Raw genomic sequence first — 21,011 nt, 5'->3', positions numbered from 1 at the left:
TTGTTTTGTTAATGATATACAATTAATGTTTCTTGTTGAATCAATTTGCAAATTCTGGGTTTTGGAAATTTTCCAGAAACCGCCTGGCAGACGATGAACTGTCACCAGACGACTCATCCTATTTTTTCTTGTTTTTTGGGTTCCCCAAGGCAACCGCCTGACGATGAGCTTTGTGCCGCCAGGTGACGCGTGACAGATTAACCCAGATGTTGGGTTTTGCTTGAACTACCTGGCGGGGATGAACACCTATAAGGCGACGCGAGCCAATGCTGGCTCGGTTTTGGTGTTTTGAGTATTTTGGTTGAAATCTAAACAGAAGGGAAGGAGTCTTTAGCTTTTAATTGAATATTGGATGATAGAAAATTAGGGAATTTCACTGTCAATTGGAGTTAATTTGAGAGAACTCTTATAAACCCTTTTAGGGTTGGAAGAATTGGGGGTTGTGTAGAATTGAGCGTAATAGTTGTTAATTATACTAAAATTGTTGTTGGAATCAGTCGAGGTGTTTAATGGTGTCATTGTTATCGTATTTTTGGAGAGAAACGACTAAGATAGGCAGAGAAAAGCATTAGAGAGGCATGAGGGGTTCCTTGTAGGTGCTGCAAATTCTAGGAAATTGGCCAGGAACACATGCCCGCTTGGCGGCTCGGGGCTTGCTGCCAAGCGCCAACGCAAAGACAGTGGGTCTATGTGGCTGTGGGACATAGTGATGGTTTTGGGTGTTGTTACTGGAAGAAATTGATGATGGAGTTCTTGGACATGAATTAAAGAGGTTGGAATTATCTTAGAATTTAATGGTATTAGCTATTATAGGTCTTGCTTATATAAATTATGACATAGTGGGAATTATGGACTTGGATAATTTGGGTGCAAGGGGTCTAGAGACTTGACCTATTTTTGTGAGTGGGTTTGGTAAACAATTAGATAGTAGAGAATGGGAATTTAAGTCAAGGCTAATGTTAGAATGGGAGTGAGTTGTGACACTTAAGAGGAGTTGACTTGGAATGAGTTGGGAATGGTTGTAATGACTAGAATCAAGGTTAAGGAATAAGCAAAATGAGTGCATTGTGGTATGGTGGTGAGTAATAAGGTTAACTTTAAGAAAGCCAAATTTTGTAAACTTGGAAGGTTGAACTTCTATGGAAGTAGGAAATTTGATAATAAGTTAGCCTCTAGGAAAGCAATTCCACTAAACTAGTGAAAGACATCGTGAGTTTTGATGCCTGGGTTGAGTAATCAAATCTGTGTAGGATTGCAAAGAAACCAGTATTGTGCTTGTACTGATACAACGCCTAGTAGTGGTTTTTAGACCGCCAGGCGATAGCAGCAGCGTCAATGGGGTCAGGAAGCGAGTGCGCCTGGCGATGAGGCTAGTCCCGCCAGGCGGGGTCTGTAGTGTTGCTGGTTTTGAGGCGCTACGCGCGTGGCAGTACCTGTCCCCTGCCAGGCGGTCTAGAAGCGGGCAGTGCCTGGCGGGACGTGTCCCCTACCAGACGATTTGTGTTGTAGCAGCTTTTGGTTGCTGGTTCTGTATGTGTGATCTACAAGGCTTCTAGGATATCTTAAAGGTCGGCTTGCTGGTGTTCCTTGAGTTGAGCTCGGAACGTATCCCTTGAGTTGAGCTCGGGATAGGGGTTAAGCACGTGGCATTGCTCGAGTTGACCTTAGAATGGCATCCCTCGAGTTGAGCTCAGGATGGCGGATGAACACGAGGAACCCTTGAGTTGAGCTCAGGTTGGCGAGTGTTACCAGTGTGAGTGTGCTGTTTATGGCCAGTACGGATGGGTCTAGATAGATGAAGCCCAATCTTCTTGGATCCTTCTTGCCATCGCTCTTGTGGTTGGTCCATTGGCTAGGGGTTTGCCATCAACAAAGGAGTTGAACCTTGTCCAAGATTATTAATGACTTTGAAGAAACGCATGGCATCCGGTTAGAAGTTCATTAGAAACTTTCTACATGACCTACATTAGCTAGTCCAATTCGACAGAAGTTGTGAAGTTGACAGACTAAAATGGGTGCAAATAGGAAGTGAATTGGGGAAGGGTGAGAGTGAATGTAGTAGTGGTGAAAGAGGTTGGGTGTGAAAGTGTGTTCTCACATAGACTTGTGAACATGGTGGCTAGACTGGTGCAACCAATTGTTGCAGCACAAGCACTGTAAATAACAATGGTGGTACTAGCGACAACAATGGCAGCATAAACAACAATTGTTGATAGCGATAAGAGCAAGTGACGAGAATGCGAGGAAACAGTAACATAATTCCAAGTTGAAAGCTTTGATAATGGAATACAAGTGGGGTGTGCAGAACAAACTCGAACGATAGTGAATGTCAGACGTGAGACACCGAACCAACAAGGGACAAGTGTGAGCGGTGAGAGCACAAGCTGCACGAGTGCGAGTGTAATGAGTAGGAATAATGCAAAGTTGAAGAAACTAGGAAATAAAAAGCCATATGAGAAAGGAATAGTTACGTTTTTTACCTGATATGCAACACTTTTAACAACGATTTTGCATGTAATCGTCATTATTTCCCCTTAAATCTCACTTTTAGCGACAATTCCCTTGTGTAATCATGTCCTTTACCCCACCTCTATAACACATTACTTTTTTTTACATAAAAATAATATTTATCATTTCTTGTATTTCACTTTCTTATTAACTTAAACATGTAATTTACATCCTTCAACAATAAAATTGGTTTTTGTGCTAACTGTAAAAATATTATCCATAAATGCATATAAGCCCCTAAAATTTTCTAAAATTACAAATGGACCCCGATATATTTTTTAATGATTGCAAATTGGTCCTTAATTTATTTTAGTATTTGCAAATCAATCCTTAAGTATTTTTCATGATTATAATTTAGTCACTCCCATTTTTTAATAATTGTGATTAGGCCCCTAACAAACTAATTATGATGACTTCTGCAAATACGTTAACATTTCAATGCAAAATTTTCATTATATACAATTATGAATTTTTTGAACGATCCTTGTTTCCTTTTTTATTTCTATTATGAGTTTAAAGTCAGAATTAAATATTATTGAATAGTGTCGTTAAATATATTGTAAAATCCATCAGTATTAAGATTCATAGAATTTTTTCTAAAATCTAAGAAATAAAAAACCAATCAATAATCCATAGAAATAGATGTTATAACATGTTAAAAGTAATTTGAAATGTATATATTTTTTTTCTTATTGAAATGCATGATTTTAGGTGATGACTTGGGCCCTACCATAGGTCCAATCAAAGGCCTAGAGGCATTTTCAAAAGAATACAAGAAGACATGGAACTTAAAGACTATAATGGACCTAATGGGTTTTTAATGTTTTTCCCATGGGCCAAGGAGGACATAAAGATTTGATGGGCTTTCTAATAGTCTACTAGTCTAGTTTTAATTTAGGCCATGCATTAGGCCAAGCTTTCAATAATTGTAAAAACACTAAAACATAACTTGAAGTAAGTTGGATCGTAAAACACCTAACTATTGAAATTAGAGCCATCTAGCATGCTCCATGCATTGCACATTTAGCACATGGTGAAATTGAGGTAGGCGTGACTTGCCACATAGCATGTGATTTGTAATGGTTGATCAAGAGGTTAGGAGTTTAGGCACCAATTTGAATTGAGCATGTGTTTCATTTGCATTTCATTTAAGCACCACTTTAGCTTAGCTTTGGAGCTACCTTCTACCAAGGAGGACATAAAGATTTGATGGGCTTTCTAATAGTCTACTAGTCTAGTTTTAATTTAGGCCATGCATTAGGCCAAGCTTTCAATAATTGTAAAAACACTAAAACATAACTTGATGTAAGTTGGATCGTAAAACACCTAACTATTGAAATTAGAGCCATCTAGCATGCTCCATGCATTGCACATTTAGCACATGGTGAAATTGAGGTAGGCGTGACTTGCCACATAACATGTGATTTGTAATGGTTGATCAAGAGGTTAGGAGTTTAGGCACCAATTTGAATTGAGCATGTGTTTCATTTGCATTTCATTTAAGCACCACTTTAGCTTAGCTTTGGAGCTACCTTCTACTATAAAGGAAGTCCTCCACCCTTTGTAATTGGCACCCTTGAATGTGTAAGGAAATGTTATTGAGATCATTTCACAACTTGGGTGCCAAATTTGATAACGTTGTCGTTAACGCGATCAAATTAATACTACTAAACTATAGCAACTTCAGTATTGCTAATATAGTAGTCAAGAAAATAGAAAGAGTAAAGTAATCCAAAGTCATTTCCCAATGAACACAAAATTATTTTTTAACAAATTAGTTGTTATAAAAACTACACAAAATGGTTAATCAAATAAAATAAGGAATAAAGAAATAAAATTTGAAAAGGACAAAAAGATAAAAAACAATGATAAAGAAAAATAGATTGATTCCACTACCTTTTCAAAATAGATCCATCATCGATTATCTAAAGATTATTTCTCAATTAATTATTGTTGTAGATTTGCAAATTAATCAATGTAAATTCTCAATTAATTTGTTGGCGTTCTTACTATTCACCAAAGTAAATTCTCAATCAAAACAAGAACTTTGTAGACTAATCATAGTAAATTTAACCAAAGTACATTCTCAGTTAAATATTACTATCCTTAATCATGTCCATTCTTTTACCTCTAAAATCATGCAAAAAGCTAATTAAGCAAAGTACATTCTTGATTAATTCTATTTAAAATATTCACCTCTAATCAAAGTACATTCTCAATCATTGGCAAAAACTCATTCAATCACATAAAAGTTTCTACATTTAATCAAAGTACATTTTCAATTAAAATTAAAAACCCTTGAACTCATATGATTGATATGCATATAGATTAAAATATCTCATTAATTAGCTATGATGTAAAAACCATTACTTTTCACGTGATTCAAAGATAAAAGACATAGATGAATTAAAACCTCAACAATAATGAAAAGAACAAAGAAATTATTTCATTCTAACCCCATAATCCATAATGAAATTAAAATGGAATCAACCCAAGAAGTTTATCACTCCATAGAATGCAAAAGTAAAATAAAAATAGAAGAAGAATAGAGAAAGAAAGGAAACAAAATTAGGGTCTCCCTAAGGATTTCTAAACTCCGAAGTCCTGAACTTGTCTTTTCTGCTTCCCCCTTGGTCTCTTTATATAAGCCTTGATTGGACTTGGATTTTATCTGTTCTGTTGCTGAAATCTTTTATCTCTTTAAATAATATTTTTCACATAAGTAAAATATTAGTTTCCAAAATATTTGGAAGATTTTCTTTGTCAATAATTTGAGATATATCAAAGATAATTAACTAAAAATCTTTAATTACTTATTCAGAAACTTAATTTATGTACAATTTCCAATTTTGCCCCTTATGTTTGACTATTTGACCAACTTTGACCAGAATTTGCAATGTTTGATCAACCTTTGAATGCTTGACCAAATTTGACTCGTTGAGTATGCAATGACAGATTGAAACGTGGCAACTCCTCTCTCTCTAGAACTAGGGTTTCCTACTATCGCAACCTAAATCGCGACGGGACGAAGAACTAAAAATAAATTGTTTGGAAAAAAGATATTAGAAGTCGCCACCATAGTTTATTCTGAAAAACTATGGAAAACCATAAAAATAAAATAAAAGTCTGCGAAAACCAAATTTAGAGTCCGGGAATCGGTTACGCGTAGGGAAGGTATTAGCACCCTACAGCGCCCTCGCAAAGGCGGTACCTTTAATTAAATTTGCAAAAGAGACGTGTTTATTTTATAATATTTATTTTTCCCAAAAAAATAAGAAATATTGAACAAACATATGTTTGAGTGAAAGGGACATGACAAGAATTAACCTTGGTCCTACGTATTTTCATTAAAAATGAGAAATCAGGGCTACGTAGTTCTTTATAAAACTATTTGAAAATGATTTGGAAAACTTTTGATTTTTGGGAAGTAAACCTGACAAGGACTTGCCTTACTCCTACGTATCTCCATTCACAATGGAGTATCAAGGATCACGTAGTTCTTGAAAAAACTTGATTAAAATATTTAATTCTTAAACTTGTCCTTTGACATTTTTGAAAATAGGTGTCATGCGACACGTGCAGCCAGGTTGACACCAAAATATTTCTATGATTTTTATATTTTGGAAAGGAGTGTCGTGCGACGTGAGCGGTCGATTAGACACCAAAATCATTTTAATAATTTTGTATTTGAAAAAGGAGTGTCGTTCGACACGAGCGGTCGATTAGACACCAAAATCATTTTAATAATTTTGTATTTTAAAAAGGAGTGTCGTGCAACGCAAACGGTCGATTAAACACCAAAATTATTTTTTTTAATTGTTGTATTTTAAAAAGAAATGTCGTGTGACGCGAGCAATCGATTAAACACCAAAATTATTTTCATAATTTTTGTATTTTAAAAAGAAGTGTCGTGCGACGCGAGCGGTCGATTAGACACTAAAACTATTTTTATAATTCTTGTATTTAAAAAGAAGTGTCGTGCGACGCGAACGACCGATTAGACACTAAAAGATAAAATAAAGAAAATAATTTTAAATTTTATTTATTTTTATTTTTATCAATTTTGAAAATTATTTTAATTTTTATTTCAATTTAAAATATTTTTTATTATTTTTGAAAATGATATGATTGAAATGTGATATTTAATAAAATAAAAAGGTAAAATTGAAAATAGAAAATGAAAGTGCATAAGTAAATATGTGGGAGCAATGAGAAAAACTACACACAAGGGAATAGGGTGCACATAAAGAAACACGTGGTGCATAAAGTAAACGCATCCTAATCTAAAAAAGGAAATTAAAGGAGTGGGGTGTGTACTTAGTGAAAATGTGGTTCATGAGGTAAAATAAAACTTAATATAAGGAGTGTAGGGTTATTATATTGGGGAGTGCATGAAGTAAATAAATATCCAAAACCCAAATTAAAACCAGAGGTGTGCGAATTAAATTATGCAGGTGCGTGAAAACAAATGAATCTGCCAAATCAAAAAAAAAAAAGAGAAGAAGGTGTGATAGTTAATTATAGGGGTGTGTGAAGAAAAATGAATTTGCCAAATAAGAAAAATAAAAGGAAGGTGTGATAGTTAATTATGGGGTGCGTGAAGAAATAAATGGAATCTGCCAAATAAGAAAAACAAAAGGAAGGTGTAATAGTTAATTATGGGGTGCGTGAAGAAAAATGGAATCTGCCAAACCTAATCTAATTACCTTCCCAGCACCTAATGATTTCCCCCCAAATTTCATCTTCTTCCTTCGGCTAAAACACCAACGCCGCACCAACGCTGCCCACCAACGTTTGCTCTTTGCACGGCCACCGGCGACAACGCCAACCACCATCGGAAGCCTTACCGGCACTGGTACAACTCTTCACAGCGTCTAAGCCTCCCATGCTCGCGTGAAGTCGAAACACCGTGTCACAGTTACTGCCGATGACGCCACAGCGCTCGAACAAAGTCGTCGTCAATGCCACTCGTGCGAAACACCTCAGCGTCGACCTCTAATACCGTCACCATGCCAAACCGCCACCCACCGTGCCTCCTTGATCCATTGTCGGAATCACCACGCCAGCGTCAACAAACCTCTCGTTCTCCTCTATTCCAAACTTTTGATCTCAATACACCAGTAGATTATTTTTCACTATTGAATTTGATTTTTGAATATCTTCTGTTGCTCATTGTTGAATGACTATGGTCTTAATGAATTGAAGATGTGTTTATAAAGATGAGGATGAACCAAGATTGGAAGAAGTGTGTGTTGAATATCTATAAATCACGTATACAAAAGTTGAAGATGTATGGAAATGTGAAGTTTGATGATGGCGAGGGATGTTAGGAAGATGAAAGTGCTTGCACCTAATCAATCTCTCCAAAAATTCTCCCCCTTTTAAAATTATAGTTCACTAATTTAATAAAAAACTGTCCGTGCGATTGTGAATTACGTGAGCGGCAGTTGAAACCGTGAGAGAAGTTGAAACCATCAAAAAAAATTGTTTTTGTGTTTTTTTAATTTTTTAAAATTTGAATTTAATTAATAAAAAAATAAAAGTAATTAATAATAATTTTTTAATTTTTTATTAATTTTTTATTAAATCTGATTTTTATTTTAATTAAACAAAACAAAAAATAATATTTTTTAATCTAAAAAAAACCTTATTTTACTTAACTTAAAAATTAAAAACATAAATTAAAAAAACATTTTTAAATCCTTTTTATTATAAACAATTTTTTTTAAACAATTTATTTTTTATTCTTTAATTAACATTTATTTTTTGTTGTCTTTTTTTAGAAACATTTTTATTCACTAGGATGAAATTGGGTGTTGACACTTGCCCCTCTTTTCTTATATTTTACTATATAATATGAAGATTTTACATTTTCATATTATCAATGGCTTCAGGAGCTACTGCGGTTTCTGTAATGGTGGTGTGTGTTCGTCAATGGCTGCGGCGGTGATAGTGTTGGTGGGAGAGGAGAAAGACCTATGATAGTGCTACGACTGATTTTTGAGTGTTTAGATTTAGACACGTGTCATGTTTTGGCTAGTTAGCTCAATTAGTGAAGGATTGCCACATGACATGATCTGAGTGCATCTAGTTTATGAGTGAAAAAAAGGGTGAAAATAGACAAAGGCAAGTATGTTATGTGAGACCCATTTGGAAAGAGGAGAGTGTATAGGTAATGTATGGGGTGCAAAAGTGACTTTTCCCCATAACTTGCTAATTTTAGCCTTATTGAAAGGTGTTTAGTAACTTCAATCAATTTAATTTTTGCACCTTAAATGAGTGCTTAATCTTAACTTTAGCTGCATCAACAAACGTCAAAATATCCAAAAATAATTTATTCAACTAAAAATCACTTTTTAATATATTTTTATCACACAAGCTCAAATAGTCTAATAATCAGAACAATCAATTAAATCACTCATTTAATCACACAAATTCAATTAAATGCCTATACTTAAACATCAAATGAGGGCAAAAATATGAACTCATCAAAGTCAATTTCTAGAAGCTTCCCTCAAGAACCTTCTCTAGCCTTCCTCCTCTAAGATTGACCCAACCCTTTTAGAGAACCTTATTCACCAATCAATTCCACCACCACCGAAACACCTATTGCTGCTTTTCCTTCCGCTGATAACGCATGGAGTCTCTCCTTCCATCAATCTCGCACAAGGAGGCTCATCATTAGGTTTACTAAGGGTTTGTTAAAATAACAAATTTGAGTAATAAAAACCCATGAACTCAAGCCCATTGTTTGGTCCCAATTGAAAGCAATATAAATAAGTGGAGCAAGTCCATTTCTCTAAGAAATTTCAGGCAACCATGATAAGAACAAAGTAGGAAGATTCTTTTACCCATGTACCTTGTGGAATTTAATGCAAAGGATAAGGTTGAGTAGATTTTTTTCTACTCTTCCAATGGAAAAGCTTCCAAATGTAGTTACAAGGATTCAAGAAATAATTCTTGTATAAATCATATTTTCTCTTTTGTGCAAAGCTTTGCTATAAATAGAACAAAATCTCCCACATTTTTCTCACAATTTTCTACAAGAGAAAAGAGCCTAAAGTAAGCTTTCTTCTTCTTCTCTCTCTCTTTTTTTTTTTATCTTCTCTTATTTTTACTTTTTTATTCTCTTCTCTTTTATTCCTTTCATAGTCATTTAAATTCTTAGTCATGTAGTTTCATTAAATCTGATCTAGAGTTAGGATTTATTTCTTCTTATTCTTTTTAAAGTCCTACTCTATAACCTATGATTTTCTCTCTTTTAAAGCTTCTTGTGAGGACACTTAAATAGGGGATATACATCACTTTGAGCTTTCCATTGAAACCTTAGAGTTCCATTAACTTCACCAAGGTAAGGGGGGTCAATCCCAAATCTCGAACTCTTTATTTTGGCATATTATTTTCATGTATACATTTTCCCCATTTTTATTTTGTAAGTATTCGAATACAATTTAAAATTGTTGGGTTCATAAATGGATTCCTTGGGTAGGAAAAACTATGGTTAGGTTAAAAATTGAACTCATTTGAAGTTTTATACAAAAAGTTATAAATAAAACAAGTTTGATCTTTTACATGTAAAATACGTACGCAATAAATATGTTTTCTTTTATGGTTGTTGTTCTGGTTTTATTTTTGTATATTTTCACTATTCTTTGACAACAATCTTGAATAATATTTGAAGTCAACTAATGGATGAAGGAATTAAATGGATAACCAAAGCACTAAAATAGTTATATATCATACATATATGAATTGTATTAATTGGTTGACAATATTAAAACTTTTGAGGAGTTCAAATGCGATCATCATGCTACCAAAACTTTAATTTTAGTTTCAAGAATTTTATACAAAGTTAATATGGAAGGATGATTACAAAAATAAATTATAGTGAATGCAATTAAGGATGAAAAAAAAATATTTTATTTTAAGGACTGTATAGATAGTTAGAAAGATACACTAGGTATAAAGTCTAGAGAAAGGCCATGTAGACTTGAGGGTATAAAGGGTGGGGATTGTTAACACAAGTGACCTTGGTGCATGGATTTGATGAAGCAAGGGTGGGGATTTGATGAGATCATATGGTTGATGAAGAATTGATGAAGATGCATTGATGATCTAAAGATCCGCTAAATTTAGAATTGACTTGAAGATCATGGAGCTTATATTTTGCATTGCATCGTAGACTATATGACATAGGTTAGGTGGCGCATATGAGGTGAAATAGAGAGAAAAGCATAAAGCAACATGTACCACCATGGTACATGTACCTTGGCCTCCAAAAGCACAGAGGAGGCAGAATCAACATGGGATCCTCCACCAAAATGTGTCTCATTCTTGACCTAGTTTGTAGAAGCTAGGGTTTCATATCTGTATACATGCCCTTGTACACTTTTTCTTTTGCATAGAAACCCTTATAACTCATCTATATAAGGGGTGCTCCTTGTCTTGTAAAAGGGTTGATCAATTAAAGTTTTGATGGAGCTCAAGCATAGTTTTGGAGAGGAGAAGGTCCATGAGGCAACGAAAATGAGTGGAGCAAGGTTGGAGACCCTTGAGCAATGTTATGGATTATGGAAGTGAAGCTAAAGGAAGGAGACATATCCTAGGGAAGGATGCTAGAGGATAAACTTAGTCTAGCTTTGACTCTTAAGGCAATTGTGAGGAGTGATCTCAATATCATTCAATTACCACATAAAGAGTAACCAAATACAAGTGGTGGAGGCTCTCATTTATAGTAGAGAGGCCGACTAAGATGCAATGTAAATGAACATTGAAATTAAATGCAAACTCAACCTAGGCTACAAGAAGTCTCTCAGATCCGTGTGATTCAAGGAATGCAAGGATCATGTGCCATGTGTCCTTTCATACGTCTCATGCTTGGTACCATGCATAACATGTGCCTTGAGAACAACTTTCAGCCAAGCTTTGAAATTGAGCTTGAATTGGCCCAATTTGAAAGCTAATCAAATATGTACATTGGCCAATTAATTTATAAAGCATGACCTAACATGTGGCCTAAAAATAAAGACTATCCTAATTCTTTTAAATGAAACCCATCATGTTTTGATGTCCTCTTTACCCCAGAGAAAAAAATTTGAAGCCCTTGAGAATTATTGTCATCTTGATGTAAGCCCTCTTGAATCTTTCTCATAATACTTCTAGTTATTGGGCCTTTTAGTGGGATTAGGCCTTGAGGTGAATGTGGGCCATGTAATGGACTTGGATTGGATTCATCAAGTTTATTTACATATATTGTGTCATTCGTGATGTGTGTTTTCCTCCATTTTAGAGAAGTTCCTCCTTGCCTTATCTTGAGCAAGCTCAAGTGGTGGCTTCACCATTCATCTTAAGGTTTAGATAGCCTTTTAGCCCCACTTCAAATGGCATGCTCCATTGCTCCATTTTGATCTCATACCTTTCCATTTTCTACTTGTTTCTTCACCATTTTAATTCAGAATTTATGTTCTTCTAACTATCTTGTTTTATTTTCTTGGTTAAAAGAATCATTTCTATCTCTTGAAGTGAACCTTCACATCTAGATATCTCACTATCTTAATGTCTAGTGTGAATCTTCACTAGGTTTTCTTAATGAACTCAACACCATATTTGCAAAACATAAAATGAACCTACATTATCTTACATCAATGATGAGTTTGAACTCAAATTATATAAATATAATTATTTAAATATTGATAATGGTAAGTATGAGATCTTAAACTCAAAATATGCGAACATCATTTTCTTTTGTAATCAACTATATTTATTTTAGCATGATTAATTATGATTCATGAAAACTTAACATTTTGAGAATTGTTTTATTATTGCAATTTCATTTGAATGAATATGTTGTAAACTTTTAAAATCTTATGATGAAGTTTTAAAGGTAAGGGAAAGAATGATCGAGGTCATACACGACCAAATAAAATAGTTAAATGCAATACTCGGGAGTTAACCCAAGGTGGTCTCCCAGTGACCAAACCTTTCATTCAAAGCTTTCCAGATGCAATTCAACACACAAAACACAAAGGGGTTTGGTAGTGTCAAAATCACAATTTTATTTCAATCAATCAGTAATGAAAATATGTTGACTCCTTAATTCAAATGCACTTCCACTTATCATCAGTCACGACAATTTGAGCTTTGTCAGATTGACTCCTAATCCACTTATTCTCAATCAACTAAGCGAAGATTAAGAAAAGTTTCATTATACATTAAAGCAATGCACACATCAATTAATCTTACCACTGAACAAGCAACCCACATTCATTAAGCATGAATACATATTCACTTCAACACCAAATTATCCATTGCAGATTAAGCACACACAAATTTTGAATTATCCTAGGAGATTAAAAGACGGAAAGTGAATCAAAACAGAACCCAATCAACATTATGGAATAAAGAACTTCAAAGCTCATGCATTCTCTTCAGGGAATCAATCACGAATGTAAAATGCACCAAACAATAACAAAATGTAAAATGGCAGAAACGAAAAGCAAAGTTGCTTCAATGAAAGAGCTATAAATGAAAACAAAGGAGATATTACATTAATACTTCAATAAAATGATAAGAAAGCAATTCCAAGGTGCAATAATGTCAAAATCCCCAAATGGGTGCTGATTTAAACTGCGAAAACACCCAAAACATGAATGGGTGCCTCCATAGTCACCATACAAAGCAAGGAAACGTAAAATGGAGAGTGGGGGGGGGGGGGGGAGATAGTGGCTGTCCATGAAGAAGACCTAAAACAAATGTGGTCACATCACCACAAACCAAAGTATTTACAAAAATGTCATTCAGGTCAGCATAATTACAAAAATGTCACTATAGGCTGAAAATGTTGGCCCATTGACGTGGACAAACTCATTGACATGATGCAGACGTGACAATGATATGGAAAGTCTCTCTTTATCTTAAGATTAATGTCTAAATTCCAAAATTTGCTCCACAAAATACCTAAAAATTAGAAACAAAAATTATACCAATTAATGTCAAATTACTCAAAATTTGGCATAATGGCCCAATGAAACCCAATTGAAAAAAAATGCACTAATAAAAGGAAATTAAGCACTAAACAATCATCAATATGGACACAAAAAGACAATGGAATTAGGGAAAATAATGACTCATCAAAGACTCACCCTTATACTCATCAAAGACATGTAACAATGAGATTGTTTAGCTTAACTTTTCGTGTGATTTTGTTAAATCTGTAGCTGATGTAGTTTATCTTGTTTTTGTGATGTATTTCAAATTAAGTCTTTAGTTTGTTGTAAAAGTATAAACAAACTTCTCCTACATATATCTATATGTATATTAATATCAAGTATGTTTAAGAAACACTACAAGAAATCAAGCAAATAGTGTTACCAAAACTCGACGCTAAGAGGCCAAAACCGATAGTAATTCACATCTACCATCGATCTAGCTTCGGAGCCAACCAGAAAACCATAGAGGCTAGTTTTAATTACATTGTCCAGGTACACTACGTTTGATGGCATATAGCATCGTCCAGCTGACGCAAACGAGTAAAAAAAATAAAAAATTTGTATTAGTAGTGTGGGTAGTCGACAACAAAAAGTGAATAAATAATTTAAAATATATAGCACTAGCATGGGCTGTGTGACGCTAAAATATTAAAACATGTGTGGGTCGGACGACCCGCAAATAATATTTTTAAATATTTGGATGTAGCGTGAGCTAACCAATGTTAAGTATGAAAACTAATTTAAATTATTAATTGATGTATGGACCGGTAGATGCTAATAACAATTGCATATGACCAGTGCAATTTATTTGGTTCTGATCCCAAATTTCACATGTAGAATCACACAATTGCATAATCATTATAATTAAATTCCAAATTTCACATGTAGAATCACACAATTGCATAATCATTATAATTAAATTTAATCATGTTATCCAAATTTAATTTAATTTTTTGTTAGTACTATTGAATTAATGTATCCATGGCAACACAAATAATGATAATATGGCATGGGTTAGTTGACAATAACCTTGTGATTTTGATTTAGTATCTCTTTTGTGTCCTTTTGGCCGATTCTAATAACGTCCATGGTTGAGTTGACGTTAATATTTTGACTCTAACTCAATATATTTTTGTGGTGGGATGATACATTTGAATGATGTATAAGTTTTTGTATTTTTCAAATGAATACAAATTAATTGTAATTATCCAAGTAAACGAAAGATTAGACAAATAAAATTAAGTCTAGTAGCTTCAGTTTTTGGTGTGTTACAACATCCGCTTTTAACAGTTGTTCCCTTGTGTAACTGTTGTTATTTCTTCTTGAGTCTAACATTTAACCATCGTTAAAAAGTTTGATTTTATTACAAGTTTGTCATCGTATTTTCTTTAACAGCGAGACTTTCTAACTATCTTTATTTGAAGTTGTGCATTTTTCTTATAAAGTATATTAAGTGTTGAAAAGTTGTGTATAAAAACCATTTTCCTAAGCAACGAAGTTTCTGATAAAGTTGAAAAGATGGCGAAAAGTGGGAATGATAGCTTGTAAAAGTGAGAAGGCTAGAATAAGGAGAATTAGTGGCAACTTTTGGACATGATTAACAGTAGAAAGGAGAGGCAATAAACTACATTAGAAATCGGACACGACAATGAATGTTATTGGAGATTTAGCTTAATAGTTAAGAAATACATGCATGTCCCCATTTTCACCATGTCATAAAGATAAAGTAGTGCAGATTTCTTTCGGACCATATACTATATTACAAGATCAAATAAAAAAATTAAAATACTTTTTAAGAATAAACTGTCGTCGTGGTTCATTATCTAAGAAAACATTACTTTTTAGTCACCAAATTAATGATCAAAACACTCCATTGAACATTGAAGTCTTCTCATTTTAATCAATTATCCGTATTTCTATCTTCCATGGCTCATAAAATTTACCTGCATTCGTTTTCTAAATTATACGAACTAGACATTAGAGACATATTCGCTGTTTTAATAAGCAATCTTAGAGAATCTCCGTATGCCCATTGAGACTCAGAAACATTATAATAAACTAAGTTAATTTAGCAGGTAAAAAATCTATTCGAGAAAATCCAATAATACATATAAAGAATTAAGATTGAAGATGAAATTTACTATTCATTGAATATACACACATCATTGTAAGTTGACTTGAACACTAGCACTTTTTAGATCTACTCTTCTACGTACAAATACAAACAGGTGTGAAAAACATAGGAGAAGTTACATCAATCCCACGTGATAAGTGATAAATTAACACAACAATCACTTTCTAACATGTTATAATTCAATTACTGACACGACTGGTTTACTATTGGAACAATTCCACGTCAGCAGAAAGCACCAAGAAGCATAGAACAATAATATAGAATAAGAACGAGGAAGGCAAGAGGTAGGGAAAAAGGCAAAGAAAGCTCTATCTATACTATCCATTCACATCCAGTGGACAACGCTGGAAGTAGCAGCCAGCTAATTCCTAAGACGTAGACTTCACACCAACCTTCCAATTTTTACATTAACACTGAAACACTCACTCCAACTTTACAGCACCGCCTTTTATAAAAGCCGCACCCTCCCACTTCAACAAAAAACCACTAACTGATTCATTCATACTTTCCACACCCAACTTCACAAACCCAATGGAATATGGCAGATTGGGGCCCAACGACCCAGGTGGCTCCTCACGCCGCTCCACCACTCCTCTTACCAAACTACCCCCTTCTTCGTCTTCCGCAACCACCAAAAGAAAACTCATCATTCTCTCGATTCTCGCAACCGTCTTAATCGTCGCCGCTGCCATCACCGCCGTCCTCGTCACCGTGGTCCGCTCCCGCGCCTCCGGTAACCAAAACGGACCCAACCTATCCCGCAAGCCTACTCAGGCAATATCCCGAACCTGCAGCAAGACACGTTTCCCAACCTTATGCATCAACTCTCTCATTGACTTCCCCGGCTCAACCACTGCCTCGGAGCAAGACCTCGTCCACATCTCATTCAACATGACCCTCCGCCACGTCAGCAGAGCGTTCTTCGCCTCCTCCGGCCTCTCCTTCGCTGCCACCGAACCCAAAGTTCGGGCGGCGTACGACGATTGCCTCGAGTTATTGGAGGAGTCGATGGACTCTCTTTCCCGATCCCTCGACTACATCCTCTCGCCTTCCGCTATATCCGACAGCGGCGGGTTGAGACCCGGCTCTGATGGATCTACCGACGATGTGATAACGTGGCTCAGCGCCGCCCTCACTAATCATGACACGTGTGCGGAGGGCTTCGAGGACTCGAGCGGGAGCTTGAAGGACCAGATGGTTAATAACTTGAAGGACTTGTCTGAACTCGTGAGCAATTGTCTCGCGATATTCTCTGCGAGTGGAAGTGGCGATTTCTCGGGGGTGCCTATTCAGAATAAGAGACGATTAATGGAAGAAGAAGATGGTGAAGCTAATGTTAACGATGATATATTGGGGAAATTCCCGAGATGGTTGAATAAACGTGATAGAAGATTATTGAGTTTGCCCACGTCAGCAATTCAAGCAGATATAGTGGTGTCTAAGAACGGTGACGGAACAGTGAAGACAATTGCGGAGGCCATTAAGAAAGCGCCGGAACACAGCAGTCGCCGGTTCATCATTTACGTGAGGGCAGGAAGGTAATTAAACAAATATCATCTGAATATTTATTTATTGTTGAATGCGAATAATATGCCCGCTTTCTATCTTTCAGAAAAGTATACACTTTTCGAGATAACGAACATTGCACTTTTTTAATTATTTTCTTGTTTTTATTTAACTGTTTTCATTATTGAATGCGATATATGTACTGAATGAAAGGCAACATGGTCGGTCACGAGCTACTATTCTTTGAAAAACACTTTTCTGCATGCACTCCTCATAATTGAATAATGCGGAGGTATCATTATAATTTCTAACAATGTTTACGCCTCGATTTCCGGTAATTTAGGTTGATGTTAAATCAAATTTGTTGACTTGAAGAGGAAACATATTCAATTAATTGCTGGTGAATTGTTATATAGTGATAAGCTGGTTTTGCTTAATTGTGTTTTATGATTGCAATGGATAGAAGAAGTATGGCATGTGTAGGGTGACTTTAATTTGGATATGATGGAATTTTCAGGTATGAGGAGAATAATTTAAAGGTGGGCAGAAAGAAAACGAATGTGATGTTCATAGGAGATGGGAAGGGCAAAACTGTCATTACAGGGAAAAAGAATGTGATAGATGGCATGACCACATTCCACACTGCATCCTTCGGTACATTCCTCCTTCATCGTTGCTTGTTGATTATGTTAATGCTTTTTCTGTCCAACTATACAAATTTCTTATCTTTTTGTACTGTGAGAAAAGTATGGGTAGAAAAATGTGAACCATTGACATGCATGATAATTGAACACTACAAACTTGCACGTGGCCCATGTCGTCCTAGTTGTTAATGTTTATATTCGTAGCTGTCTAGTTGCATGTCTTTTCCACGTCCAAGATAAAATCCGGTTGGACAATCTTACCCCCACCGATACCATTTCTTTATCTTTATGATCAAAGTTAACTCTTCTCGATAATGACGAGCTTATTAGCATGAATTTTTAACAAAATAAAAAATGAAATTATATTCTTGTAAATTATAATTAAATCACGTACATTTCAAAAGAAATATATTAGAGAACTTATTAATTAATTTGAAAAAAAAATATATTTTTTTGTTAAACTCACTGTAGAATATATTATTTTTTCAAATAAACCTTGATACGTGTCTCTTAATACTTTTAGAAAAAGAAAAAGAAAAAAAGTAACATTTGATCGCGAGTATATGCATCTTTATAGTGCGTGCATCGTTGTGTAGTAAATCCGTTTTCGTACGCTCTTTTGAAGTCAAAACTAAATTTTTTATTTTATTGCTGAATTTCTTTCAAAAAGTGAAAAGTACTTGCAGAATCCAACCACCAAAATCTTGGTGGAAATGTTTTTATTGATGGAAGGTAACTACAGTTCATGCCTCACCAAATTAACATTATTAATGTTTGAAAAATCCAAGTAAAGTGGTAGTTGGTTGTTGGAGTTTAAAGAAACCTGGCTCAACTAGAAAGCATTGCATAAACCTTACGCATTATATCGCCCTTGTCAAACCAAATGATTATTCATTTCTTAAATTTTGATTGTACAGCATTTCATTATCACAATTACTAGTACTAACATATCCAAAATTGAATTATTGGTTGTTGGCTAGTCTTGCAATGCGAGACAAAATTATCAATCGGAACATGTGATTATGTCCCAAATTAAATTAAATTAGTAATATATAATGTAATAACTTTTCAATTTTTGTTTTCTACTTATGAATGAAAATGGATGTAATGCCTTTCCAGATTATTCCATTCAGTAGTACATGTTCCTAATTGACTGTGAATTATTGCAGCTGCTAGTGGTGCTGGATTCATGGCACGTGATATCACGTTCGAGAACTATGCCGGACCGGTGAAGCACCAAGCGGTGGCGCTCCGCGTTGGAGCCGACCACGCGGTGGTGTACCGGTGCAACATTCAGGGGTACCAAGACTCACTCTATGTCCATTCTAATCGTCAATTTTTTCGTGAATGTGACATTTACGGTACTGTAGACTTCATATTTGGCAATGCTGCGGTCGTTTTCCAGAAATGTAATATTTATGCCCGTAAGCCCATGGCCCAACAGAAGAACACCATTACAGCCCAGAATAGAAAAGACCCAAATCAGAATACGGGCATATCCATGCACAATTGTCGGATCCTACCTGCTTCGGATCTTGTGCCCGTTAAGGGCAGCTTTCCCACCTATTTGGGCCGTCCATGGAAGCAGTTCTCTAGAACAGTGTTCATGTTATCCTACATGGGTGACCACATACATCCCCGTGGATGGTTGGAATGGAATGGAGACTTCGCTTTGGACACATTGTATTATGGTGAGTACATGAATTATGGTCCGGGTGCAGCTGTGGGCCAACGGGTCAAATGGCCTGGGTACCGGGTCATTACCTCTTCTGTGGAGGCAAATAGGTTCACGGTGGCCCAGTTTATATCCGGGTCAGCCTGGTTACCATCCACTGGAGTGGCTTTTGCGGCCGGCTTATCCGCATGAATTACACTGCAACGTATACACAGATGAAAATTTCAACGAACCCTCTAACACGTATTCAATTCTTACGAACTATAAAGAAAATTTCAACAACGTCTATAGCCATTTAAGAAATGGGAAATGGCTCATTTTTTTTTTACCAAAATATAGTATTTTGGTCCTAATCTTTTATATCAACATGATGTTAGTAATAAATTAATGCAAATAAAACAAGGCTTTTACATGGCAATTTATGTAATTTTTATTTCGTACTGCCGCAAAATCAAACATGTTATATATTGATGAGTCAAGAAATGTTAGTGTCATTGTCATTGTATTGATATAATTAAATGAGAAAGGAAGGGTATCATTACAGATTCTGCATTGTTCCACTTGGCATAATCACATCACTAAGCACGTTATTCTCCATCTCCACCTCCACTGTGACTAGGGACAATCAGAAACGGAAGCAGAAATAGTTCCAAGACAAACCATTTAGAGGAATAAGGACGAGGAAGTACCGGAAGTACACTGACACACAACACAATGATAATAATATTTTAACTCATTATTAACCCACTACTCTAATCCTTCTTAGATTATCATATCACATTACTAAAAAAATCAAAATAGATAATTTAAGGTTGATTGAAACGGTGGATTTAAAATATGTCAAAATATTATTATCCAACACAAAAATAACTTACTATGTCACTGAATTTACATCTAACACAAAAAATAGTTTTTACATCTAACTCTTATAAGTGAAACGTAAATTTACATCTACGTGTATACAACTTATAGGTATATTTTTCATCGAAGGGATAGTCATTATTGAGAGATTGTGATTATATATATATATATATATATATATATATATATATATATATATATATATATATATATTGTATCACACCTAGCCAAACTTGATCAAATAAGTAAACAATGTGCATATCAAGGCAGTCAAGTATCCAGCCTAGGCCGAGTTAGCCTAACTTGTACCGGTTTTAACCTAAACTAAACATCTAAGGGGACAACCTGTACCTCATATCACCAACATAAGCCATCAAGACAAGTAGCCGGCCTAGACCGACTACTCCAATGAACTCTAGGCCGACCACTCCAATGAACTCAATATGATGGAAGCCCCCGCGTTCAATAAACCTTAAGGGCCTGGGTTAGGGCCCAGGCCCACTCACAGCCCAAGCTAGAGCCTAAGTCAAGGCCCAGCCCATGGGATGATCAGACATCATTAATGCTCTATAAATACACGTGGACCCCAGCAATTAAAGGTACGCATTCATTAATCACTGATTTGACTCTCTGAGAGCTTTGACTTACTTGAGCTTCGGAGACTCTTCTGCAGGTAACCCCTCCTGGGTTCAAGC

At 35.3% G+C, this 21,011-nt stretch overlaps 1 protein-coding gene across 1 annotated transcript; it reads left to right on the top strand.

The window, feature by feature from the left end:
* Positions 1-16,039: 16,039 nt before the first annotated feature.
* On the top strand, positions 16,040-20,015 carry LOC114194560 (putative pectinesterase/pectinesterase inhibitor 61). Its single transcript, XM_028084882.2, has 3 exons — positions 16,040-17,168; positions 17,654-17,790; positions 18,950-20,015. Exons 1-3 carry the CDS (start codon positions 16,162-16,164, stop codon positions 19,645-19,647), a joined length of 1,842 nt encoding a protein of 613 aa, XP_027940683.1. The 5' UTR covers positions 16,040-16,161; the 3' UTR covers positions 19,648-20,015.
* The last annotated feature ends 996 nt before the right edge of the window (positions 20,016-21,011 follow it).

The sequence above is a fragment of the Vigna unguiculata genome, chromosome 8 (assembly GCF_037176805.1).
Source record: "Vigna unguiculata cultivar grain cowpea cultivar isolate G323 ecotype 2 chromosome 8, ASM3717680v1, whole genome shotgun sequence".
NCBI classification, from domain to species: Eukaryota; Viridiplantae; Streptophyta; class Magnoliopsida; order Fabales; family Fabaceae; genus Vigna; species Vigna unguiculata.
Note: the sequence above shows the minus strand (reverse complement) of the source record. Positions and strands in the feature narration are given on the sequence as shown.

Excerpts from the sequence above, each read along its gene's own strand:
- LOC114194560 (XM_028084882.2), top strand. The coding sequence starts at position 16,162 with ATGGAATATGGCAGATTGGGGCCCAACGACCCAGGTGGCTCCTCACGC. Across the intron at positions 17,169-17,653 it reads ATTTACGTGAGGGCAGGAAG|GTATGAGGAGAATAATTTAA; the intron begins GTAATTAAACAA and ends TGGAATTTTCAG. Across the intron at positions 17,791-18,949 it reads ATTCCACACTGCATCCTTCG|CTGCTAGTGGTGCTGGATTC; the intron begins GTACATTCCTCC and ends GAATTATTGCAG.